Source organism: Trifolium pratense, linkage group LG3 (assembly GCF_020283565.1).
Source record: "Trifolium pratense cultivar HEN17-A07 linkage group LG3, ARS_RC_1.1, whole genome shotgun sequence".
Taxonomy (NCBI): Eukaryota; Viridiplantae; Streptophyta; class Magnoliopsida; order Fabales; family Fabaceae; genus Trifolium; species Trifolium pratense.
In genome coordinates, this window is record NC_060061.1 from 17160262 (window position 1) to 17186355 (window position 26094).

Genomic DNA, 26094 nt, shown 5'->3' on the forward strand with positions numbered 1-26094 from the left:
GGTTGGAGGGGAGGAGTTGAAGCGTACGCGTGTCCTGACAAGCTTGGGCTGTTTGGCTTTGAAGAACAGTTTAGAAGCAACACGAGGAATCAATATCTTCCATATTCTAATCCAACCACTCTCTCTCTCTCTCTCTCTTCTCTTTCTCACTCACTCTTCCTTCTGTTTTGTTTGTCTCATACACACAACACAACAACATTCACAGAATCTACTACACCCAGAAGAATCCTTCTTCTTCATCTTTCTGGTTTTGGTGAGAAAGTAAGAAAGAGAGAGACAGAGCGATGTACGTGGCTTCCATGCGCAAGTCTTTCAAGGATTCCTTAAAACTTCTTCAAGCTGATATCCAACACGCCAATACTCTGTTAGTTACTTACTTTACCCTCTCAATATTTCTTTCTATTTTTTCCTATAATACAATACAATTAGGCTCATTTAATTAAGGATTTCATTTTAATTCTTCATTTTCTACACACCATTCCTATTTTTTCCCCTTTTTGTTTGGGAAAGTTTCTATTTTTGTATATGGGGGTTCAATTCTACTGCTTAATATCATAAATTTTACATTTTTATGTTCAATTCTTGCTTTTTTAGTCTTTCAATGTTACTGTGCTATGTATCATCTCCTGCTTCAGTTACACGCTACTTACTATTTTTGTTTTTTCTTATTCAATTCAATGCTTTCTTCATTATTGTTGTTTTTCATATGCCTTTAGAGTCCCAAGTTATGAACCACTCCTTTTTTAAGGGGTTGGGTAGCTCAATCGGTTCGAGCTAAGGGTTAAAGGACATGGGTTCAAATCCTGGTGAAGGAGAAATACTAACAATAACAACTACTCCGTCCGGCAAATTTGACATTTTTAGTACATTGGAAAAGTGATGTATTTGGTTCATAATATGGACTACATACATCACTTTTCCAATGTACCAAAAAAAATCAAATTTGCTAATAATAGTGACCAGTGGGAGTAATTACTAACATTTGAATGGTGTCCTTTGTCAATTTTGAATGATAATAATTCTTAGGAGGGGGAGCCCTTTGTGTGTGTGTGTTCAGTATACTAGTTAGTTATTGTTTGTCGTGTTATGGATGTGTAGGGCGTCGGATTTTCCTAGGGAGTATGATGGTGCATCCCTTCAGATGAGAATGTCATACAGTCCAGCTGCACACTTGTTTCTGTTTTTTGTTCAATGGACAGATTGTCATCTTGCTGGAGCTCTTGGATTGTTAAGAATCCTAATTTACAAGGTAAGTTCTGCTTATTTTTGGACCTTGGTATTGAAATGAGATACTTGGACAAGGTGAACAATTTTTGTCCTGTGGTGTAGGTGTATGTGGATGGAACTACCACCATGTCTACCCATGAAAGAAAAGCAAGCATAAGGGAATTCTATGGTATAGTTTTGCTTGTGTCTTAATCTTAGTATTAAGTTTATTTCCATTTTATTCTTGATTGGATGATAATATGTTGAACTTATGCTCTGAGCAGCTGTTATTTATCCCTCTTTATTGCAACTTGAGAAAGGTGTCACTGATTCTGAGGATAAAAAGCAAAAGGCTGTATGCATGGAGAGGTATCGTAGAAGAGATGATGAGGACTATAGGCAATCTTCTGATGTAGACATTGAAAGAGAAGATGAATGTGGGATATGCATGGAGATGAATAGTAAAATTGTGTTGCCCAACTGTAATCATGCTATGTGCCTGAAATGCTACCGAGAATGGTACTCCCTGCCCCTTCTCCCTCTCTCTCTTTCTGTGTGCATGTGTGTGTGAGAGAGTCCCTACTCTCTGTAACAAGTGTTTTATTCTTTGTATGATTGGTCTTTATTAGTTTCTTTCTTCTGGTTTCTTGCATTATTATTGATGTGGTGACTGCTAAATTGCCAGTGTTTCAGTAATAGTGAAATTTAATCATTGAGCCTGCTTGGGGTTTCCCTTGGTTTTGGTTTTGGCTTTGTCTAGGCATATTTGTTAACAACCTTTCAAACTAAAATGTCTATTGCCATGCTAGAGGATGTAAGTAGTGGATATCACTAGTCTCACTGTAAGTGAACTGGTTTTAGAATCCAGTGATTGATTGAAGGTGTGATTTCACCTGAATGTGATTTTTCAATAAAAAAGAACAAAAATTGTAGTAGGGTTTGGAAGAATTTATGACAAGATATTGGTTTTGAACTTCAAACTGGTTTGGCCGGCAAGCATATGTAGTTGCTGCAAGGATGTTTTTTTATTACTCCTGAATGCCTTTTGGCTGATTAGTACTTGAGCTGTTATATATTATGGTTAACGCACTTTAGTCTTATTTGACTTAATGGATTTGGTTAGGCTTGAAGTATTGATTAACTTTTCCTTTATCTGGATTTGTTGATGTGTTACCATTCCTTGCGTATTCATATGCTTTGAATGACAGAGTCTAGCAATAAGCTTTGGTCTTTTTTCCTGTTTATATAGTCTACTATTCTTATGTGAGGAAAGTGCAAACGTCAAGAATCCAGAGTAAAACTTACAGAAATTAAATGTTTTGATTAGTGAGCTACTATTTTATTACTGTAGTGACTAAAATGAAAATATGTATCAATGCTTTGTGTGGAATTCTTATAGATTTATTTGTGCCTAATCTGCCTGTCAGCTAGTAGGCTGAGACTTGGGGTGTGTTTGATCTGCTGAAAAGTAAGAGACTGGACATGACAACTCCAGTTGTATTGTGTTTGATTTTAAAACTCTTTCTAGGACTAGGCAAAAACTGAAATTTTGGTCCCTCACTAAACCACATGACAACTTTTTGTCCCAAGTACAAGCTGTCTAAAATACCAAAATAACTTTTTGTTCACCAAACATCGTACAAGACAATAAGTTGTTCAATATCTTAAAAGTTGTTCTGTCATGTATTGCTTGCTATGTTTATTTTGGTTTACAATACTCCCTTTGTTCCTTATTATAAGAAAAATTTGTTAGGTTCATAGAATGTTTGATGTATTTAAACATTCTATGAACCTAAGAAGCAAATTTTTTCTTGTAATAAGAACCAGAGGGAGTATTTGATTTTACCAGTTGTACAACTCTTATTGGTGTCTAACTCCTAATTTGAATTTGGATAGTCGTATAAATCTGCATAGTTTTGATTTACATTTTGAGTCTGGAGGGAATTATTCCACTCTATGGAGAGGAATGTTGGATTTGTTTCTGCATGACTTAGTTAGAGGTTTGAGTCACTAGATTTTCCTCTTGCCAAACCAAGGTAAGACTGTACACTAGTAACGAGAAATTTGTAGTACTTGTTTTCCCTTTATTATCCTAGGATATGAAATTTTAGCAGATGTTTCATTCCCCTTCAGCATGTGTTCCAAGTGTGTTTTTGGTTCAGTTGAAGGTTAAATGATGTGGTGTTTTTGCAGGCGAACAAGATCACAGTCATGCCCATTTTGCCGTGACAGTCTGAAGAGAGTTAACTCAGGGGATCTCTGGGTATTTACTGATAGAAGGGATGTGGTTGATATGGCAACAGTGACAAGGGAGAATCTCAGAAGGCTTTTCATGTACATAGATAAGTTGCCTGTGATTGTTCCAGACTCTCTCTTTGACACTTATGACTCTCACATAAGGTAAGTAATTGCAACAGACAAATTTTAATGTGTGCTGTTGCCTTGGGCGGATAGTTTACTCCCTTTCCTTTGAGTGCGAAGTTAGTCATATGAAGTCCGAACCTGATTCGGAAAATTTAGTTATAAATCTGTAGAGTTGCAGTTCTTGCTTCCCACTTCTACCAAAAGTATCCAGCCCTTGTTATTGTGGGTTGGTGGTGAAGTTGAGATGGTAAATTTGTATCTATAGCTAGCTCATATGTATATCCCTGTACAGATTGAATTACTACTTAACAAGAGATTTGCACAATATGCTCTTGTGAGTTACTTGGATTGTATCTTTGGATTTAACTGTCTATGGAAATGTAAATTGTTTTCCAATTTGGCCATTTTACAACTATTTGAAGCATTCAGTAAAAAAAAAAAATGCACTATTTGATGCATGTATGTATTGATTAATATATAGAATGTGTTAATTACTACTATTACAAGTGGTGTTCTAAAATGCAAGATAGAGTTTTTTTGGATCATAAAATGAGAAAAGACACTCAACTGATTGCATTTTTTCCGTATCAAGTTATGGTAGTTAGTTGAGGCCAATTCATCGGTTCATTTGACATTTCACCAATATGAGTTGATGGCATTTAACTTTCCTCCTTTGTCTTTCTACTCACATTTTCTTGAGTATTTCATTCTTTGGAAGATTAATTTCGTGTGTTGCAACTCTTGCATCGCCAAAACTAAATTTGCCTATAAATAGACTCTGTTATGGAAATATCAAAATCAAAATATCACAGCAAAAGTCTCCATGGAATTTGAACTTGGGTACTTGGCACATACTCTTGTTATACTTGTAACCGAAATTTTGTTTTATGCGTATTAGAATTTATTTTAACATACATGAGTAAAAACAAAAAGGGTTGGTTCGGAACATATTAATTACAAATTTTAATGAGGTTTTCGTAATAATAAACCCACATGAATGGGTCTAGTGATTAAATTTTGTGATCTTAGAATGTGTTTCTCTTAAGGTAGGTCGGTCTTATATGGTACCAATACATTCTACAAGTTACTTAAAATTTAACTTAGAGCTTCCACGTTGAATTGTTTTTGGATGTAAATTGAGTATCTTCTACGGTCTGTATAAACCAATTCATTGAGTCGGATGAGGCCGAATAAAATTATAATGAGCGGTAAAATTTTCCTCCAAGAGTCTTGAAATTGTTTTTATTTTATTTTTTGACAAAGGAGTTTTAAAATTGTTAGAATTTGAATTTATGTCATCTAACTAAGCTAAAAAAAGACACGGATTATCCCATTCAAACTGTTAATAGATAATTTTATTTATGAAAAATCAAACAAACGAGCAACAATATGAGAGATTAATTGTTTGATATATATTGTTGAAGATGAAAAAATGGCAATAGTATATGATATTATGCCCACTAATCCATATAATACAGAAGCAATCCAAGTTTAACCGTCAGCTTTTTGGATAGCAGAAGCTAACCTAAATGCATGCATATACATTACTTTTGTGATTGATACTCTTTTTTTTCGTTGTCATTGATTATTCATCAAAAAATGAATTAGAAAAAGTTACATTTCGAGTCTAGATAGAACATAAACATTGTTTGCACTACTATAACATCGAAGTTGCTGTGGTGTAGTGGTTATCACGTTAGTCTTACACACTAAAGGTCTCCAGTTCGATCCTGGGCAGCAACATTGTTTTTTTTTTTTTTTTTTTTTTGAGAGATATTGCACTAATCCAAAACGCAAGCTTCATTGTTATTTTCTCTGCTATCTCATTCTTAAGCATATTTTCTTGTTATCTAGCTTGTTCAGCTGTTAATGTCGCTATGATCAGTGAGTCATTTATTTCTCAATCTTTTTTTGAGTTATAAAGAAATTGTGATAAGTTATATTTTCATCATTTAAGTGGTATTTACAAGACATTTTTTGGATCCTACAACTTTGGTTTATTTGTATTTGAGTGACTTCATGTTTAAAAACGAGAGAAAATGTGAAAAAAATAAGGAGAAATACACTATAAAAGATGATATATAAAGAAAGAAAGATATGTTAATGTGTAGATTATTAAAAAAGACAAATTTATTTTGGAGCACTTGCTAGGTGTTGAAACAAATCTAACCAACGTATTGAACGTTGACATATTGTATGATATGCAAGTGAGATGTTAGACACTTGTGGTTCGTTTGGTTGAGTGGAAAGAAAGAGGGTAGTCATGATACCAATTTTGTAACCCTAATTCCCTCCAAAATTATGTGGGGTCTAACCATTGCAATATGACTATGGTATATCGTATATGTGAAGACACTGGAAAAAAATGGTTTTTTTTTTGTTTGGAAAAGCACCGGAAAAAAAATGGTATATGTGAAGACAAATTATATTTTATATGATTATAAACTTGACATGTTGTATGAGATGCATGTGAGATGTTAGACATTTGTGGTTTGTTTGGTTGAGTTGAAAGAAAGAGAATTTGGTTATTCAAAATTTTCTTTTCTCCCTCTTTCTTCCACTCAACCAAACGAACCCTTAGCGTGTTGCATGAAATGCAAAATAACAAAATACATGTAAATGACAATATGAAAATGACAAGTGACATGTAATGTCCGTCTCCTATAAATAGGATCTTAGACAAACACAACAACATATGTCAACAATAAGCAAAAATATATAATCTTGCGTATATTTTGCAGATATTGTGCATTGAATGACTAGTAGTTTACAGATATTTTGTGACGATACATGTTTGTATTTTTTATATTATATTTCATATTTTCTTATAGATATTATAATGGTACAATTCAGATACTATTGAGGTTTGATAAGATATTATTGTTCTTCTTTTTTCTAAATTCAACAATAATTTTGAATTTTTTTCTTATATTGCACGAACTAAATTGTTTTCATTTTTAATTTTTATTAGGTACTAAATTTTTTATTTTAATTATTGTTGATGACTCCCTTTTAAATGACATGACATATTCGACAATCACTTAAAGAGTCGGTGTACATGTAAATATAAAAAACCTATTTTTTTTTTATCTCAATTCACATAAGGATTAAGTTGTTCAAATTTATTTTTCTAAAGGACTAAACAATTTTTTATATTCATCTAAGAAGTAAACTGAATATCTCAAATAAGTATTCGACTTTCATAAAAAAATATTTAGTCAAATTAATTTTGTCTTGTCAATAATCTATTAATCATAATTTGATCCCATAAAACCAATAAAGAAAAAATACCGTATTTGAACTCGATCAATATTTCATAGTGCAATACAAAATAATTAATGAGATAACAATATATTGGTTCAAATAGTTAATGAGATCCTCATATAATAAATTGTCCAATAGAACCAACCGTGTTAATAATATCATGAAAATAATAATTGATAAGGCTTTACTTACGTTTTTTAATTTTAATTTATATAATAATATAAGACAAAATATATATATATATATATATATTTTATTTTTTTTTTGACGCAAATATATATATATATATATATATATATATTGTGTCAAAAATATATTAACAAAATAATATAAGTCAAAATAATTACACCTAATAAGCAAAAAGTAAAATAAAAATAAACAATTAATAAGCAAAAAGTAAAATAAAAATAAACCAAAATCGAATTCGATCAAAACTCTTCACCGCACACACTATTTTCGTAGTTCACCGCAATCTCGCCGTCTCCGCTATACAAGCACCGGAAGCAGGCGGCGATTTCCCATCACCGCCAGACTCATACTTCCCACCCACCTTCTTCTTCCGTCAACAACATATAATACGACAGATTATTAAACGTAGCAGCACAAACACCGTACCCTCAGCTATCAAGTTTCCGGCAACAATCCCTCCGACTCACCACCCCCTTCAACCTATAGCCGCCAATGGAATCTCCCTATTAATCTGATTTGTCTCGACAGTATTTTTAGGGTTTCATTATTCATTACAAAGTAAGCTTGGAGTGAATAATCTAGTGAGGTTCTTCGTGGGTTTTTGTAAAGCTGCACTTTTTCTTCTTTAAACAAAAGGGTATTAGTATTTGGTACCAAATTCACAATGCCTGAGGTTAGGATCATTGCTAAGAATTTCATGGACATGGTGGCTTCAATGCCTGCAATGAAGCTTGATAAACTCTATGAGAATGCATTCATATGTGAAGCTATTCTCAGGTTATTGTTCTTTTCTCTTTTATCTCACTGTCATCAAGTTCCATAATTTATCTCCAGCTTGTTTGGATTTAAGACCATGTATCTATCATATAAGTGTTTGTGTATGAGATTTCTATTATAAAAGATAAAATGAAGGAAACTTGTTTTCATATACTGATATAAGCTGTAAATTGTTGTCATAAGTTATCCTAGAAAGCTTATTGAAATAAGCTGAAAACAATTTATGGGTGTGTCATAAGGTGTTTTCATAAGCTCTACTTAATTAGTAGATGAACTCAAATAAGTCAATCCAAATAAGTAAATTGTATTTCTTCTTGAGTTTTGCATGCTATGTGGCTTTAACACATACATATGTTAAAATGTTAGGTCTCTCCCGCCTCTTGCAAAGAAATATGTGTTACAGCTCCTGCATATTGATGGGCCAGTGTCGGCTAAATTATTGGCGGAATGGGTGCTTCCAGATGGACTTTCAAAGCACAAAGTTGCCATTGATAGATTGGTTCAATTGAGAGTTTTTGTTGAAGCTCTTGACAGGTACTTGAGATTGTTCTCTCCGGAAAACTTTCATTTTCTGTATCTTCCATAAAAATGAAAAGTAGATATCTATTATGCCTCTGAAATGGTTGGTTCATTTCTTTTCAAATGGTAGCCCTAAACTATGGAGTATGGGCACATATTCTGCACCTTGTAATGTGTTAAAGGGACCTTTTGTGATAAAACACTGTTTTATTTGTCACATGTTGTAGTTCAATGGAAATATTTGTATTCCTAATTTGTGCTAAATTTCTTGCACAGTTGCATAAGATATTTTTTTCTAGCTTTTCCCTTTGTTTCTTTTAGAACACTTATCGGTGTAGAATTATCAATAACGTTATCGCATCACCCATAACACATTTAATACCGATCACATGGTTGGCTTTTGTATTTTCTTAAAAATTATGAGCAGCAGGATTTTATGTCACAATTTGGTTCATTTTTTTATCTCTTGATTATGTATATTATTCTCCACATCTTTGTGTGCCTGTGTTTCAAGCTTTGGAAGACTATAGTGAAACATCATTATCTCTTTGTACCCTTGTTTTATCCCAGTTTAGTATTTATTTTTTTCTCCTTCTGGCAGGAAGAACGAAAAAACTTACAAAGTCAATTCAACATATCAGAGAAGTCTCCAAAATCTTTTAGTACACGGGTGAGTAGTACATAATTTTTTTATTATGAGTTAAGAAACCTATATAGATGATAGATGGTCACTACATGAAATTATAGGATCAAAATGTTGTTTAACAGTCATTCCTCAATTCAAAATTCGTTATGAAAACACAGACTGTTGTCAGAGTACAACTGCAATATTTGCTTTAGCCGGTAACATGTCCTTGTGGTTAAATATGGCAGTGGAACTTTACCGAGGGAATCGATGCCTTCTAATATTACTGTGAGGCTCCTAACCTTAGAGGAACTTGAGACTTATGCTCTGACACAATGGGAGGTGCAATGTCTTAACTTTTGATTCCATTTCCTGTTTAATCTGTACATCTATTTAGCAATTTTATTCCTAATATTATTTGTTATATAAATCGCTTTAATTATTTGACTTAAATTTATTTGCAATGTGTTGTTTAAATTGTGACCAAAATGAAGCCTAAACTCCCCAGTGACTTTGTTTTGTGGTGAACTAGCGTTTCTTGTTGCAACTTATAAGCCCAAGTCAAGTTGACAAGAACTTAAATATAAGCTCTTCTCTGATGAAAGTTTTCCAGCGGCGTCTCCTGAGTCAAAGGTTCTGTTTACTTGGCAGTGTTACTTTTCATTTGTAACAGGTGTTTGCACTATGCTCATATATGTGGGTGTTGTAAACTGTATCTCATTTTTTATGTCATTTTTTATGTACCGATACAGAGACAGAGAAGCTCCAAAATTAACTGAAAGTGGTTTCCAGTTTTTGGTATGCATCAAATGATTTATAAGACACTTAAACTCAACGTAAGGCATTCTTATAACTGTAGAATTTGTTATGAATTACAGCTGATGGATACAAATGCACAACTTTGGTACATCATCAGAGAATATATCTCTAATTCTGAGGTAGCTCTAACAATTATCTGTCTCTACATGTATATGTGTTTTCTATTTGTTTTCTACATGCTGTTCATCATCTAATTTTGGTGCAGGAGAGAGGTGTCGATGCAGGTGACTTGATCTCATTCATGCTGGAGCTTAGTTTTCATGTCATTGGGGAGGTAAGACATTCATGTACCTTGCTGAGAATTTGTTGCACATGAAACTATTATGTCATACATACATTATCATTACTTCTACAAGTGTCGGTCTGATCATACTTTTGTTGTTGTATTTCCCGTTCGTAACTGCAATTTAATGCAAATTTGACACTTGTTTTTTTTTTCTTTTTCCAATGATTAGGCCTATAATACAGACACATTGACCGATTTCCAGAGAAACATAATTAAGGATCTAGCAGACCTTGGACTGGTCAAACTTCAACAGGTTATATTGTTTGTGTGCTTATATTTGTAGAAAATGTGTTGAGATACACGGTGATATGACTTTGTATACTTATTCATCATTATTTGTCTCATTTTTCTTCTTTTTTTGACAACTTTATAGGGCAGGAAAGAAAGTTGGTTTATACCAACAAAATTGGCAACAAATCTTTCAGTGAGCATGACCGAATCATCATCAAGAAAGGAGGTTAAGAATAGATTTATTTCAATAGAAAGTTTAAGCGTGGCTTGTTTCTGCATGTGATTTTGTTTATTGAAACTTCTTGGACATGCCTAGGGGTGGAGGCTCTGTAGTGAGCTTTTTTGTTTGAGCTGCACTTTGCCATCTGTGCTTGATTCACTTCCTTATTCATTTCATATTTCTTCTTTCCTTTTAATAAAATTCTTTATTTTTATCAAGAAAGAAAAGGAAACTCTGAAAATGAATTTAAACATTGCTTTAAAAATTTGTCCATGTAAATATGTATTTATATATGATGTAGTTGATCTTTTGGGTGGAAGGGGAATTTTCTATATGCAGTATTAATTAAATTTGATTTCGACCAATATGTTTAAGTTGTTTGTTTGCATATGTATGGATGTTTCTGTCGGACTGCATACTCCAACTCACAGAAAACTTGTATTTATTGGAGTTTTCAAGTTTTTCTTGCTCATGAATCTTTTCTTTTCACCTCTTACTACTTCAGACCAACTACCTCATAACATGGCAATCGATCATTGGTTAGCTTTGCTGAATTTGTTCTAATCTATTACACATTGTAACAATAAATATAGACTTTTCTATAGCAAAATAAAGAGTTGGGAATATTGATGAATATAAAATGTCATTCTATTTAATTTTTTCAGGGATTTGTTGTTGTTGAAACAAACTTTAGAGTTTATGCTTACTCAACTTCAAAATTACATTGTGAGATATTGCGGTTATTCTCAAGGTACGCCACATAATACTCTCTTCAATGCTGTATTCTATTTCATCAAATAAAGCCTTTAGTCTTTTCTCATGTTCCCCTTCCCTTTGGATTTCAGAGCTTGTGGACATTGGAAGTTGTTTCTCATGGTTTTTTTGTTTTGTTTTGTTTTGAGTATCCTTAATTTATCTTATATTGTTTTTAATTGGTATAGTACTAAACCATTAATTTAGCTATAAAGCTTTTTATTACATATTTCACCAAAATTTTATTGTTTGGTCTTAGTACACCGAGTGTTTCTTTCATTCATTTACAAATATCTAATAGTGAATAATTGCCATGTATCCAGAGTAGAGTATCAACTTCCAAATCTTATTGTTGGAGCTATTACAAAAGAAAGCTTGTATAACGCTTTTGAAAATGGCATTACAGCAGACCAGGTAAGTATTAGATATTTTTTGACGCAGGTAAGTATTAGATATTATATTGTATTGTATAATATCTGCTTTTTAAATTGTGGTACTCACCTTTGTCAAAAAAAAAAAAAATATTTGTGGTACTCACCGTAGATAGATGGTATATATCTTGCTACACATTTTCAAACATTGTTTTTCACCATTTGACTTTTGTAAAAGAAAGCCTTTACAAGCAGTTCTCCTGTAGGAGTACAGTAAGCTATTTAATCTGAGACCTGATATGTGATGACCATTTTCAATCCTTCACTGATGAATGGATAGATGCATTTTAGTTACTAATGTTTTTTACTACCGCTTCCTTCCGGAGCCATGATATGCTTGTATGTATAAAGCTTTTTGCATTCTTTGCTATCTTACTACCTTAGGTTATCATTTTTCCAACAAAGAAACTTAGAAATACCATGCTAACTTGCTTTAACTTAAATATTAAGGAAAAGCTTGTTTGTCTGAGTTGACTTTTATTTAAGATGTTTAGTTTGGACAATATCTTACACAGAAATTGTGCATTATGTCGCAGATAGTCAGTTTCTTTCGGCAGAATGCTCACCCTCGTGTTGCACAGAGGATACCAGCTGTGCCTGAAAATGTGACAGATCAGGTTTTGAATCTTTATGTGTCTGTCTGTATGGTTTGTTTATTTTCATTTTCTGATATGTAGCATTATGGTGGTGACAGATTAGATTGTGGGAATCAGATCTAAACAGAGTTGAGATGACAGATGCTTATTATTATGACGAGTTCCCATCCAGGGTAAGCAACGTTGATTCCTCAAGTTCATATCTCAAGGATCCCCTGTTATGGCTTTTTTATTCCTTATGTCATTTGTGTGGCAGGATGTATTTGAAGGTGCATGTGACTGCGCCAGAGAATGGAATGGTTTATTATGGGAAGATTCAAAGAAGATGCATTTGGTGGTCAAGTCTGAGGTTCATCCTTACGTTCGGGATTTTTTACGCCGCCAAAAGTAGTAAGAAAGCCACACAATCCGATGCATCTTATGGTTGGGCCAATATGCAATGGAAACTAAGATGGAGGCAGCCACAATCACTCTTTTTCTTGTTTCATATATTTTGTTCCTTTTTGAAGAAGGGTTTTTTTTTTTTTTTTTTTCATGGGATCGAACCGCGGTCCTCCCTACCAAGTTCAGCGCCAATCACCACTGAACCAACTAACGATTGATTTTTGAAGAAGGGTTTTATTGTTGTTGTGAAATTATTCATATTTATTACATAATTAAATGAATATTACAACATTATGGGAGAAGTATTACAAAAGCTTAACATTTTATCAAATTGTTTAATTAAATAATTATACATATCAGTAAAGATTTACTTGTTCCTTAGGATTTATTTAAGAAAAATGCTAACATGTGCTCTAAGGGCACATGTTACTAATGCAAAAATAGAATCATTCTCTTGAAACTCTTAGCATGACCCTTTATTTAAAATATGTCAAAAGGCAATTATGTTGTGAAAAAATTGTGTTAAAAGGTGTGTATGCCATTGAGATAAAATATATTACACCCATTCTAAATTCTAAGGTGTAACTAAATGTATAGAAAAGAAAATTTATGAGGAATTTTACAAAATTATCCTTCATTAATGATACGAGAGAGATAAATTAAGGAATTGAAAGAAGAGAGTAATACTAGTAAAGTAGTTAAGAATATTTTATAAAAAAAATAACATTAAATATTTCATCGGTATTATAAAGCGACTTATAGTAATTTGGAAACTGAGACTTTGTTGGAACAGCCAATGTTGATTTGAATGAGATTTATAAAGGCATTGATCAGATGGAAAATTAAATTCTAGGTCAACTTTATATAACAAATTCATGGCATCCACAGTTACACTCTAATACAACTACAAATATTTTCAATATTTCAAGGTTACATATTAAAAAACATAAATCATAGTGTACTATTGCAGTGTTTCCTACAAAAAGGATCTTATCATCATGCTGATAAAAAGCATGAAGTAGGATGAAAAGTTAACATATTCCTGCAAAAGTATACCAAATAAAGAAGAATTTAAGGTCTCTTGAAAAAAAATCTGTTTTAATTTTCTATTTTCACTTTTAATTGTAAAACCATCACTTATTTTCAGTTCGTTTCATTAAATAAAATAAAATTGAAAACAATAAATAAACTGAAATTAAAGTGACGTTTTTATAATTATAAGTAAAAACAAAAAATATTTTTTTCAGGACACATTGTTTCTAGTAAACTTAGGTTAGGTTGTCTTTAACTATGCTGAAGTATCAGGCATATCAGGCGGGTCGATGGGGTCTACAGGTTTTGGTTTCGGCTTCTGAATAGGCTCTGGCTTCACTGGCCTGTTAGGAGAGACCTTATCAGCCTCGTCTGGTTCAACCTCAAACTGCAATAGACAAACATGAAAGTTTGAATATATCAGTCACAGTCAGAATTATGTAGATTTTTGTAAGAAGAGTCTTGACATAACATAACAAAAAGAAGAAAATTGTACATCTCCAACATGTTTCACTAAAATAGAAGTGACTTGGAGATGGTAAATCTAGAAAAACAGAAGTATACAATATCCCACTTAAATGCATTTGAGAGACCTGGACTCTCTTAGCAGTAGCACTGAAACTCTCAACCAAATCCAAAGTGCCCTCGCTAATTCTTTCTATTCTCTATTTATTCATAATTCATGCCCCCTCCCATTGATTCTAATCTTTTGTAACCTGTCTTCTTCCTACTGTACACTCTTTTAATGGGAGGTTTACAATCAGATTCACTAAAATAAATTGGCATTCAATAGCAAGTGATTGCTTAACAAATCAAGATGACACTAATTGCTCCGATTAGACTAAAGTTGAAACCGAAAATATGAATGTATCCACTTTGTTGATACTTATGTGTCTGTACCTATTGGATGTGACAGGATTACCTAATTGAATCTGGTGTGCATTTCTATGTATAATTTAACTGATTAAAAAGAGGTGCATTTCTATGTATGCATATGACATGTTAACCAAGATTCAAGAACCAAACTGACCTTGTAACCGCAGCCAGATACACAAGCATGGAAGCATTCCTGTATAGGAAGGGATGAAATAATCATTAATTTGCAGACATCCTTAAAAAGTTACATATGATAAATTGGTTGCTAGGCCAAGCCTTTCCAAAATCATCTAAATTTCAGAGCAAAAAACTAGATTTGAGATGCTGGCAGGTGTTGGTTAGACAACTAGTTCAGAAATTCTGATAAACAGTACAGATAATCCAATGTAGCTCACTCATTGCCAAGCAGAAACCAAAATAACAGTCCTATTTCTATAGTTTTTTTTCTTTCTCATAGCTCTTATAAAACAGAAGCTTTTCATTCTAAAGTACTTTTTCATCGACAAGACTGCAACATATAAACCTCTCCTTTTAGGATGAAGAATCAAATGTTACTAAAACAATTGAGACAGAGAAACCATCAATATAAGTACCTTAATTATAATATAGCAGAAACATAGGCGTGAAAATAAAATACCTCTGAATAACTGGCAGATCCAGGAGAACGATCAATATAAGCACTCCACTGCTGGTCCTTTAGTACAGGATCTTTGTAGCATAGTTGATTGCAGTCCTCCAAACCTGTCAAACAGTACTTATCATTTGTAAACCAGAAATAAGTTCTGTCCACTAGCAAGTCCAACTTTTACCATCACACGTTTTCATTTCGTTCTCTCTGAATTTGCAAAGAAAACCAATATAAAGCCAGTGGTTTAGAGGAGCTGATTCTCAAAGTATGAGCTAAGTCAGTGTTAACCAAACTGGTTAAAACCCAGATTGATTAATTTCTTTCATATAGGAGCTTTTCAAGTGAAATAAATATTTAGTTTCTTGCTCACAAAACAGTCATTGTAAGTTTATAAAATATTTATGACGAACCCACTTGGATTGGCCTGATGGTGTTGGCTTGGGACCTTGGAGTGCGCTCCTCTTAAGGTCTCAGGGTTGATTCCCCCCGATGCCAATTTTGGCGGGCTAGTCCATACAGAGCTTTGCTCCGACTCTAAATGGCCCCCCCGCAAGTGGACGGTGGGAATGGACCCCTCAAATTAGTTGGTTTTTGTGCCGGATACCGAGTTTTCAAAATACATATATAAACAATAATGCAATGGCAGAATCCACCTAATTGCCTCTAAACGCCCCTGGTTTTTGTGCACAGAATCCACCAGACCATAATGCAATGGCAGCAATTTGACAAACAATTCATTCAATTTCTAAAGTTTAAATAAAAATGCAAAGCATTGAGAAAGGAACAAAAAAAATGGAAGCAAAAAAATGATCTGTGACTCACATTCCTCCCATGTGTCTCCATCTGAATTGCATCCTTTTTTGCAGAATACTCTCCCTACAATAAAACAAGTAACACACAAATATTGAAATGATTTGAATGATTCTTCCATATATTGGGAGAAATTGGGAAATGGAAAAGGAAGAGTAGATAGATACATGGGAGTTTGGTGATGGCTGCGTATTTATCGGTGCATTGTTTTCCGCACGGAGAAGCCCATTGCTGTGGTATCATCTTTCTTCTTCTCTCTTCTCTTATTATCTTCTCTGAAACAAATCAAAAAATGGGATTGGGAGGGGAAACCAAAGAGCCATGTTCTATTATTATGTTGATTTCCTTGATGCACAAAATGTAACTACACAAGGGTACTTTCGTCACTCACCTGCGTACTGCGTTTATTCACATCCAACAAAACCAAGGGATAAATTAGTCATTAGCTTAATTTAATATTATTATTATTATCTACTTTTTTTTTATAGAATTTTATCTACTATTTTTTTTTTGTATGTTTCAAAATTCAAATATAATTGATATTTTCTTTTTGACGTAAATATAAAATGTCACCAAAGATGAATTTCTAACCATGTAACTTTATCATCATCGATAACTATAGGATAATTGTAGATGAATGAAAGACAAACAAATAATAAGACGCACCGCTACCATTTTTAAATGGCAAAATTAATCATCTTGAAAATAATATTCATATTCCTGGGAGACACAATGTTGTTATGCATGACATTTTAAACTCTTTGTAGAATATTCACGGTCTGTGTTAGTAGACCAAAAGTGTCAAACAAAAATGATATAAAAACACGTTGATTTGTCAGAATATGTTTTATCGTGTTTAGCCATTTTGCTTGAAGCGTCTTTGAGAGGTGCTTGTCCCATGATAAAAATATCAGTTATCAATCCCACAAGTGGTGAAACCTCACCCAAGTTCACGCATGCATGTCTTGCGCCTACCCATTCATACACCATAACATTTGTTAGTCTACGAGTCGATATTCCCTCCCGTGTGTCAGTCAAAAGTTTACAAGAGCCTCTTTCTTCATAGATATTGTAGCGCGCCTAAAAATATAAAAAGGACATACCGAACAAAGTCGTGTTTGTATTTGAAGCATGAAAGTTCTCTACCATGTATTACATGTTCCATAAAGTTATTTAAACACGCCTTAGAGCAATTTCATTGGATATCACAAATATCATGGTTCATTGAGTGGGGTACGCCATGCTGGAGTATACTGTTGCGACATCAAACAACGTTCTATCACTGACAAATAGGGATGACAATGGGTAGGGTATGAGTAGCGTACTATAGTACCCATCCCCATACCCGCGGATTGAAAAAATACCCGTACCCATCCCCATACCCGCGTGGGTAACAACTTTTGCCACCGTTCCCATACCCTATGGGTACCTAGGTACCCATACCCGTACCCGTACCCGTTACCCGCATTTTTACTAAAAATAAATTGATCAATTATAAAATATCATATAATTTTAATAGAATTTAAAAAATTTCAAAGATTTTAATATTGACTAATGAAAATTATAAACAAAATTATTACTAACCTTATGTTAAAGTTCATATTTATGTTAAATATTCACATTATTTTTATATTATGTTATAAATAAACATTTTTATAAAAATATGTAATAGTTTAGTAGAGTTGTATTGTTTTAAATTGATTTACATATATTATAATATAATAATATAAATAAAATAAATAAATATATATTATGCGGGTATGGGGCGGGGTGGGTACTAAGGTACTCGTACTCGCACTCATACCCGTTCATTTTTGCGGGTAATTACCCATACCCGTGCCCAAAATGCGGGTTTTTACCCTATCCGTTGTGGATAATTTTTGCGGGTACCCTCTGGGTATGAGTCAAATTGCCATCCTTACTGACAAATTGGGTGTAAAATAATATTATTTTAATTTGAAATGTGGAGAGAAGGATAAAGTTATGTTTCTTCCGATTTTTACCGTACACAAAATGACCGTTTAAGTTTTTTACCATTACAATACTGATAATTAATATTAATATTAATTCTAATAATTTTTTTACTATAAATCATTGTCATTTGTGAATACTAGGCACAATTTTTATCTCACAATTTCATCTATTTATTTTAAATTTTACATCATTAATACTCTCGTCATTTTTATCTAATAATTTTATCTCTTTTAAAATTCATTTAAAAAAAATATTACGCTTAAAATATTAAGAATGTCAAGTTAGTCAAGTTCATAATTTTGACTCAAACACCGATAGGGTCCATGTCCGAATGTCAAGTTCCAAAATATTCAGCCCAAGTTAGTCTTAAAATATTACGCTTCAAGAGCGAAAAAAAATTCTGTTAAGAAAAAAAATACTCTTCTCTTATGAAGAAAGTTATATGATTTTCTTTCTATGCGGAATAAAAATTATAAATTATAAATTTTGAAAATTCATATACAAATATGATAAATAAATGGATAAATAAATAACAAAAATGATATAAAAATAAAATAATCGAATGTCCCTCCTTCCTTTAACAAACTTACCCAATCAATCCACAACGGAAGCGAGTCACCATACCGATGCAACTCACCTGCAACCTCTTCATCATCCCTTTCAACAAACTCCCAACACCGAGATTCTCCTTTAAAACTCGCTTCTGCTACTCCACCGAGTACTCCAACTCAGTCCAAGAAGATAGTCTCAAAACACTCGAATGGACCTCCATATGCAAGCAACTCTCCGCGTTCACTTCCACCTCTATGGGCTCCTCCGCCGCAAACAACGCCCGTTTACCAATCGGACGTACTCCAACCGATACCCAAAAGCTTCTCGATCAAACGTCTGCCGCCAGACTCATCCCTCAACAACAACTCGACTTCTCTGGAATCCATGACTTGACTGACATTCTCTCCGTTGCTGTTTCCGGTCAGCTGTTGACGATTCCTGAGCTTTGCACCGTTCGCCGAACACTTGCTTCTGCTAGAGAATTGTTCGATTCTTTGAAACGCGTGGCTTCCGAGGCTACGCATTCACAGAGGTGTGTGTGTGTTTGTTCGAAACTTCTACTTTTCTGTTACTCTGTTATTAGCTTTAGTTATTGTCACATTGTTTCGTTTGAATCTAACTCAAAAACTTAGTAATATTTAACATCTTGATTAAGCTTATTATTATAGAAAAAAATAGTTTATGTATAAACTATTTCTATAACGAAAGATTCATAAAATAAAGTCGAGCAGTTTGATATAAGTTATAAGCTATTTTCATAAGCTATTGTGGAGAAATTAAAGAAATAAATAGAAAACATCTTATGGACGTGTCCTAATTTGTTTCCATAAACTCTCCTGAATAGCCTCACAAGTTACATGCTCCCTCCGGCCTTATTTATAAGCCAAATTGTGTTGTTTCACACTTATTAAGAAAATTGTTATATTTACTAAACTATCCTTTACAATACATTAAATATATGTAATCATCTTAAAAAGTAGAACAATTAATGAGGGGTATATTTGGAACAATTGCATTAAATAGAGTTGAATTAGATTACTTTTGCTTATATTAAGACCAAATTTTTTTGTTGACTTTTGCTTATAAATAAGGCGGAGGGGAGTAAGTAGTATAAGTAAGCCAATCTAAAGATGCACTAAATCTGATGCACAGTTCTGCTGTCCAATCAAATTGGATGAGTTAATATCACTTGATAATAAGGTTTAGTAATGGTTTGAACACATAAGGTTATAATCGTCCTTAGCAACTCATGATTCCATGATAGTGTAAAGAGCTTTTGAATGGAGATTAAATTGAATCAGATGTGAGACCAAGTTCAAAATGACATAAAGGTTTTTGATGTATAGGCAATTGTTGCGGTCATATCAGTCAGCCATATTTTACTGCAATAATAAGGTTTTATTATATAATCTGATTCAGTTCACAAGTTTGGAGTATAGATCATTTGATAATGGATTCTCATGTCCCAATAAGGCCTTAAAAGAAAGTTTAGCACAAAGTTCTTTTGGGCATAACTTCTTCCTTATACAAATCCAAAGTTAGCAGTCATATAATAACTTGGTTTGATGCAATTGTTTTCGATTAGGTACTCGCCCCTTCTTGAAATACTGCAAAATTGTAATTTTCTAGTGGGCTTGGAGCGTACAATAGAATATTGCATAGATTGCAATCTTTCTGTAATTCTTGATAGAGCAAGCGAAGACCTTGAGATCATTAGATCAGAAAGAAGGAGGAACATTGAAATTTTGGATTCCTTGTTGAAGGAAGTATCATCTCAAATTTTTCGGGCTGGGGGTATTGATAGACCATTTATAACCAAGCGTCGATATAGAATGTGTGTGGGTATCAGGGCTTCCCATAGGTATTTGCTTCCAGAAGGTGTAGTTCTTAATGCCAGTAGCTCTGGAGCAACATACTTTATGGAACCGAAAGAAGCAATTGATTTGAATAACTTGGAAGTTAGGCTTTCAAACTCTGAGGCGGCTGAGGAAAGGGCAATTTTGAGTATGCTTGCATCTGAAATAGCAAATTCAGAATCAGAGATAAATTATTTATTGGATAAAGTTCTTGAGGTTGATCTTGCTTTTGCAAGAGCTTCCTATGCTCAATGGATGAATGGGGTATGTCCAATTTTCAGTTTACGTACTCTTGAAGGCACTGATTCTGTTGAAGAAGACAAAGACAGTGACATTTCAGTTGTGCAAGAGGATGACGATTTAACAATAGATATTGAGGGTATGCGACATCCATTACTCCTGGAGTCGTCTCTAGGAAATATTTCAGATGATCGTACACTAAGGTCGGGAAATGCTGTTGAGTTGAGTAATGGAAATGGAACAATGGCTTCTACAGGCACATCACCAGGCATCACAGAATTCCCTGTGCCAGTTGACTTCAAAATTAGACATGGAACTAGAGTGGTGGTGATCTCAGGACCTAATACTGGAGGAAAAACTGCTTCCATGAAAACGTTGGGCCTGGCATCACTTATGTCAAAAGCCGGAATGCATCTGCCTGCCAAGACACGTCCAAAACTTCCCTGGTTTGACCTTATCCTTGCAGATATTGGAGATCATCAGGTAATATCTGAACATTTTTATGAATAATAAAGACTTGTTGTCGTTGATATGACATGGTTGTTTCAATTGTCTCTGATATATTTCTCCCATTCAAAATTGAAGTCCCTTGAGCAAAATCTCTCAACTTTTAGTGGGCACATCTCACGTATTCGTAAGTTTCTGGAAGTGGCCTCAAAACAATCACTTGTTCTCATTGATGAAATTGGTTGTGGAACTGATCCTTCAGAAGGTGTAGCTCTTTCCTCCAGTATCTTACAATATCTGAGGGATCATGTTAATTTGGCTGTTGTGACCACTCATTATGCCGATCTAAGTACTATGAAGGAAAAGGATACCTGCTTTGAAAATGCAGCAATGGAATTTTCATTGGAAACCTTGCAACCAACTTATAGGGTTCTCTGGGGATGCACTGGTGATTCAAATGCATTAAGCATAGCACAATCTATTGGCTTTGATAAAAAAATAATTGATCATGCACAAAAGTGGGTGGAGAAGTTAAAACCAGAACAGCAGCAAGAACGGAGGGGAATGCTCTATCAGTCATTGCAGGAAGAAAAAAATCGATTAAAGGCTGAAGCTGAAAAGGCCGCTTCCATTCATACAGAAATTATGAACGTGTACTCTGAGGTACAATCTAGCTAAGACATACTCTGTTTCTTTATTTTAGTTTCTTCTCCTTGGTCGATATAGTATGACAATCTTTGTTGTTCCCTTTCAAGTTTATCTGAAATTTGCATCCTTCATAAGTAAGGATTCAATAAGTTGACCAGAAATCAAAGTGTGATTTGTGTAGGCTGGTTATCTAACACATAATGTTGTGCCTCTTCACTAGATGTCCAATCCTTGGGGATAGCCAATGGCTGTTAATTTGAATATATTTTAGGGAGTTATTTCAAGAATATGATTTTCGTTGACTGTATTCACATTTAAAAATAAGTATGTAAAATCTTCCATATAAAATTTTCATAATGTCGTTATTCTGGGAAAAACTGTTTAGCAAAAGAATTGTTGAGCAATTGTGTGCAGTCTGTAATTGAATGTCATCATATTTGCTTCTGTTCATTGCTTTGCAATTTCTTTGCCCTCTCTCTCCCTCACTTTTTTTTTTCTTTTCCATTTTGCAAAGATCCAAAGGGAGGCAGAAGACCTTGATAGACGAGAAATGATGCTTATGGCAAAGGAAGCTCAACAGGTCCAAGAAGAGTTAGAGAGTGCAAAATCTGAAATAGAAACTGTGATAAATAAATTCGAAAAACAACTAAAAAATTTGGGCCGCAACCAACTCAATTCACTTATTAAAGAATCTGAAACTGAAATTGCCTCCATTGTAAAAGCTCACACTCCTGCTGCTGTTGGTTTTCCCATCAGTGGTGCTGATCGCACTGCATCATATACTCCACAATTTGGAGATCAAGTCCGTGTCAAGGAATTGGGAGGAAAATTAGCAAAAGTGGTAGAATCGCCTGGGGATGATGAAACAATCTTGGTACAGTATGGTAAAGTGAAAGTACGTGTCAAGAAAAATAGCATCAGAGCTATTCCACCAAGTTCAAAGAATCCTGCAACTAGTTTTGCCACTTATCAGGGGAGGCAGGTATGTATAAATAAATCTTTGTTGTTATATAAATGTCCTAATTCAGTTGATAACCTGTCAGGGAAGATAACAAAATGTACTTTTCCATTAAGAAAGTTATTTTGCAAGCAGTAATCTTATCTAGTTGTTGAACATGGAAACACATAGCTCAGCTTTGAACCAGACATTGCGTCACTCGTGCATTAGTACCTGATCGGAATTGGATTTCCCGCAGTAACTACATGACGCAGTTACTGTTCTCAACCGTCTGATCTAAATTAACGAATGCTATTATTGAACAGTATTAAATCTGATATGTAATTTGGACTGTCCGATCTTAAATCAACGGCTGTAATCAATTACTGTGTGTAACTTTGTGATTTTGCTACAGCAGCAGATCTGAATCCGTACCTGATCCCCATTAGTAAGATTCGCAATTTGTTAGTGAGTTGGGAATAGTTAGGATAAGTTTAGAGAGGTAGGTTTAGATGTACTCCCTTTAGTTTCATATATAAACAGCAACAAAAATCCCGCTTGTTAAGACTTAAGAATAGTATATAATCTCTTTTAATGTTTTGATGTTATAAAAAAAATTAATTGTATTATCTAAAATGTCCTTCATGGAAACTGATGAGTTTGAATGTTGTTAATTTGATATTGTAGAGTCCACAGAGTGGAGAATCCCAGGGTAACCTAGAGATCAACAGCAGCAATAATGATCATTCTTATGGTCCAGTGGTGCAAACATCTAAGAATACTGTGGATCTACGAGGAATGCGACTGGCAGAAGCTGCTATCCATCTTGAGACAGCAATTAACCTAAGTCGTCCGTATTCAGTTCTCTTTGTAATACATGGGATGGGCACTGGTGCTGTTAAAGATCGCGCACTTGCTATTATGGAAAAGCACCCACGTGTCACTAATTATGAACCAGAAAGTCCAATGAATTATGGTTGTACCCTTGCATATGTGAAGTGAACCCTCGTTCCCCTGCTGCAATATGCTAATGGGAGTTTGAACCCACTTTTGGTCTGCTGCTTCTCTTCTTTACCTGATCAATCAAGTGACTAATTTTGGATGTATATACATACATATACAAATAATTTGGTAGTATAATTAAATGAAAGTTTGTAACATTTAGCAGTTTTAATTTATTGAATTTTACTCTAAAATTATAGTCTGCATTTCATTTGTCCTTTGTTTTGTTGATACTTTACATGGAGCATTTTTTAGGCATTTGCCAAACTTAAGCTTGGGGAGATCATAACAGAGAATAGAGCCATTGTTTTTGCCTACTCATTCTCTTCACCCTTCCTATTAATAACCCAAATCAGATTGCCATAATTATCCTTCTAAAAATATAGTAAATCAATTCACCAAAACACTAAAAATGATAAATCAGATTCTCATTCACACCCCCTCCGTACGTTTGTCCTCCTCTCTCCTCATACCCATTGCAATTTATCTGTTCTCCTTTATTATTTCAATTACTTTTTTTTTTCTTCTTCCCTTTTTTGCAGGTGAAAAGAACAAGGAAGAGCAAGTAAGAACTCCTCATGCGGTTCAACACCTTCTACGGTTATGCCAAGCAGTGCTCTAAGGAGCTCAGGCCAGGCATCAAGGCCGTTGAAGAAACCGTCAAGAGCGCGATGGGACCTGTCAATGAAAAATTCCGCCTTCTTCCTGATGAGATCATCCGCCATGCCAATATTGATCATGCCGAACACCATTCCACAAGCAACGCTCCTGTTGCCAACATAGCCACTGTGTCGAAAATGGCGGTGAGGCATTATGGCAAGGGTGAGCCCGTGGCAGAGCAGAGTGTGGCTTCGGCATGGCAGAAGGTGAAACAATCTCCAATGTTTCATCGGGTGGCGAATGCGGTTGCGCCAAAGGCCACGTATTGCACGGAAAAGTACAACAAAGCGGTTATTGGTGCCGCGGAGAAGGGTTGTAAGGTCTCACCGTACTTGCCTTTGGTGCATAGAGAGGATAGCTAAGGTGTTTTGTGAAATTTGGAGCATGAATCAATCAGTCTCTTCCTACCTTTGTTTTTTTTGTTTGACATTGTTTGCTAGTAATTTGTTACTGGCTGTTATTGCAGTTATAGATATTGTTCAAAAGGAGTCTGCTATTGATAGGTTGTATATTTGACATCAAAGTTTAGATTTGGTGGTGGTTGAAGACACAGAAAAAGAATTTTTGTTTTGATTTAAATCTTTGGATGATATATCCATCCATCTGCTTGTTTAGGCTTTTCAGTATCTTGATTCCTTACCTCTTGTATTGAATTCTATTTTCTTTTTAGGCACACATTGTGCTTAAAATGTTTTAATATATTATTTGGCTTAAAAAAAATTGTTTATTCATTTTTTTGAGGCAAGATATCGCTTATTCATAATAAATAAAAATTAAACACTGAGATTAAATAGAGCATAAACCTATAACCTACCTATTTAGTTTTAATTTTAATGGTACATGCAATGATGTTTTCAGTGTTAAGAATCTGGTTAACGGAGAGCATTGGTGTGAGACGGAGTTTATTGGATACATCATACAAATGAATTAGTTTGTTCTGTGTTTTAGCTTCATGTGTGTTTGCAATTGTTCATCTTCATATGACATGGTGAAATGAAATCCTTAATTTAGATTTAAAAAAATGCATGATTTTTATAATAGAAACACATCCACACTATGCAATGATAAGTATTGGTTCCAAATAGGTACTTCCATGAGGGGAACACACTAACTAACAAAGTTGTAATCAAGAGAGATGCTTATAGCTACCTAATCTTGATGTCCGATCTAACGATTTTTAGTTAGAACTTATGGACAGAAATAATAACATGTGATATTTATATAAGCTTATATTATGTCTCAATGAAAAAATCTGAAAAGTGTAAAAATAAGTTTAAAGTGGAAGAAAAAAAGTTTAAATTACATTTTAAATTTTCTAGAAAATATATAATAGTATATGTATCTTATTTTATTTTGATCCATTTCTTTCTTCTCTTTTTTTTTGATAAAAATACGCATATTAAAACTCTTAAATAATAAAAAAGATTGCGTAAAAAAAAAAAGTAATAAAAAAGATACGCATAATATAAAATCTTTTTTTTTTTGGTATAGCATAATATAAATTTTTTTTTATTTTGGTTATATAGCAAAAAGAATTAGGTTTTAGATCTCTTATTTAGCTTTATCCGCAAGATTATTTTTTATTTTTTTTATAAGAATCCGTAAGATTTTCTGTAATTTACCGAATAATTGTATTTTTGCTTGTGTAACAATAGTTATTCCAAGTTTATATCAGATGTCAACTTAGTTTAAAGTGTTACAAAAATTTAGTTTAAAGTGTTCAACGCATTGTCAAAATATAGTTGATCATAACCATTCCAAGAGGAAA

General features: G+C 33.8%; 5 protein-coding genes and 1 non-coding gene across 7 annotated transcripts; 5 read left to right on the plus strand and 1 right to left on the minus strand.

Moving 5' to 3' along the window:
* Nucleotides 1-3982, plus strand: LOC123917582 (E3 ubiquitin-protein ligase AIRP2-like). Its single transcript, XM_045969342.1, has 5 exons — nt 1-364; nt 1099-1249; nt 1330-1396; nt 1491-1725; nt 3400-3982. The coding sequence occupies exons 1-5, from the start codon at nt 285-287 to the stop codon at nt 3608-3610; spliced, it is 744 nt and encodes a 247-aa protein (XP_045825298.1). The 5' UTR covers nt 1-284; the 3' UTR covers nt 3611-3982.
* A 1258-nt stretch (nt 3983-5240) lies between these two features.
* On the plus strand, nt 5241-5313 carry TRNAV-UAC. The gene has a single exon. It is a non-coding gene; the product is annotated as a tRNA-Val (tRNA).
* A 1919-nt stretch (nt 5314-7232) lies between these two features.
* Nucleotides 7233-13045, plus strand: LOC123916652 (general transcription and DNA repair factor IIH subunit TFB2). The gene is made up of 15 exons (XM_045968170.1): nt 7233-7800; nt 8167-8334; nt 8921-8989; nt 9193-9286; nt 9477-9577; nt 9697-9742; nt 9823-9882; nt 9969-10037; nt 10219-10302; nt 10423-10506; nt 11166-11251; nt 11577-11667; nt 12221-12301; nt 12379-12453; nt 12537-13045. The coding sequence occupies exons 1-15, from the start codon at nt 7688-7690 to the stop codon at nt 12669-12671; spliced, it is 1356 nt and encodes a 451-aa protein (XP_045824126.1). The 5' UTR covers nt 7233-7687; the 3' UTR covers nt 12672-13045.
* Nucleotides 13046-13499: 454 nt separating this feature from the next.
* On the minus strand, nt 13500-16343 carry LOC123916241. 2 transcript variants are annotated; one of them, XM_045967653.1, is made up of 5 exons: nt 16178-16343; nt 16023-16076; nt 15210-15313; nt 14727-14765; nt 13500-13706 (listed from the first exon to the last, which is right to left on the minus strand). In XM_045967653.1, exons 1-5 carry the CDS (start codon nt 16251-16253, stop codon nt 13641-13643), a joined length of 339 nt encoding a protein of 112 aa, XP_045823609.1. In that variant the 5' UTR covers nt 16254-16343; the 3' UTR covers nt 13500-13640. The 2 variants fall into 2 exon arrangements, with proteins under 2 accessions (XP_045823609.1, XP_045823608.1); XM_045967652.1 differs by having other exon boundaries at nt 13500-14084; nt 16178-16339.
* A 2172-nt stretch (nt 16344-18515) lies between these two features.
* LOC123914453 (endonuclease MutS2) lies at nt 18516-24905 on the plus strand. The gene is made up of 5 exons (XM_045965614.1): nt 18516-19068; nt 20122-21115; nt 21218-21742; nt 22242-22709; nt 23352-24905. Exons 1-5 carry the CDS (start codon nt 18611-18613, stop codon nt 23664-23666), a joined length of 2760 nt encoding a protein of 919 aa, XP_045821570.1. The 5' UTR covers nt 18516-18610; the 3' UTR covers nt 23667-24905.
* On the plus strand, nt 24245-24905 carry LOC123914454 (stress-related protein-like). Its single transcript, XM_045965615.1, has one exon. It carries the CDS (start codon nt 24245-24247, stop codon nt 24686-24688), a length of 444 nt encoding a protein of 147 aa, XP_045821571.1. The 3' UTR covers nt 24689-24905.
* Nucleotides 24906-26094: the final 1189 nt, after the last annotated feature.

Excerpts from the sequence above, each read along its gene's own strand:
- LOC123916652 (XM_045968170.1), top strand. The coding sequence starts at position 7,688 with ATGCCTGAGGTTAGGATCATTGCTAAGAATTTCATGGACATGGTGGCT. Across the intron at positions 10,507-11,165 it reads AATCATCATCAAGAAAGGAG|GGATTTGTTGTTGTTGAAAC; the intron begins GTTAAGAATAGA and ends TAATTTTTTCAG. Across the intron at positions 11,252-11,576 it reads ATATTGCGGTTATTCTCAAG|AGTAGAGTATCAACTTCCAA; the intron begins GTACGCCACATA and ends CCATGTATCCAG.
- LOC123917582 (XM_045969342.1), top strand. The coding sequence starts at position 285 with ATGTACGTGGCTTCCATGCGCAAGTCTTTCAAGGATTCCTTAAAACTT. Across the intron at positions 1,250-1,329 it reads TAAGAATCCTAATTTACAAG|GTGTATGTGGATGGAACTAC; the intron begins GTAAGTTCTGCT and ends CCTGTGGTGTAG. Across the intron at positions 1,397-1,490 it reads AAGCATAAGGGAATTCTATG|CTGTTATTTATCCCTCTTTA; the intron begins GTATAGTTTTGC and ends TGCTCTGAGCAG.
- LOC123914453 (XM_045965614.1), top strand. The coding sequence starts at position 18,611 with ATGCAACTCACCTGCAACCTCTTCATCATCCCTTTCAACAAACTCCCA. Across the intron at positions 19,069-20,121 it reads GAGGCTACGCATTCACAGAG|GTACTCGCCCCTTCTTGAAA; the intron begins GTGTGTGTGTGT and ends GTTTTCGATTAG. Across the intron at positions 22,710-23,351 it reads CCACTTATCAGGGGAGGCAG|AGTCCACAGAGTGGAGAATC; the intron begins GTATGTATAAAT and ends TTGATATTGTAG.
- LOC123916241 (XM_045967652.1), bottom strand. The coding sequence starts at position 16,253 with ATGATACCACAGCAATGGGCTTCTCCGTGCGGAAAACAATGCACCGAT. Across the intron at positions 14,766-15,209 it reads GATCTGCCAGTTATTCAGAG|GAATGCTTCCATGCTTGTGT; the intron begins GTATTTTATTTT and ends CTTCCTATACAG. Across the intron at positions 14,085-14,726 it reads TATCTGGCTGCGGTTACAAG|TTTGAGGTTGAACCAGACGA; the intron begins GTCAGTTTGGTT and ends TGTCTATTGCAG.
- LOC123914454 (XM_045965615.1), top strand. The coding sequence starts at position 24,245 with ATGCGGTTCAACACCTTCTACGGTTATGCCAAGCAGTGCTCTAAGGAG.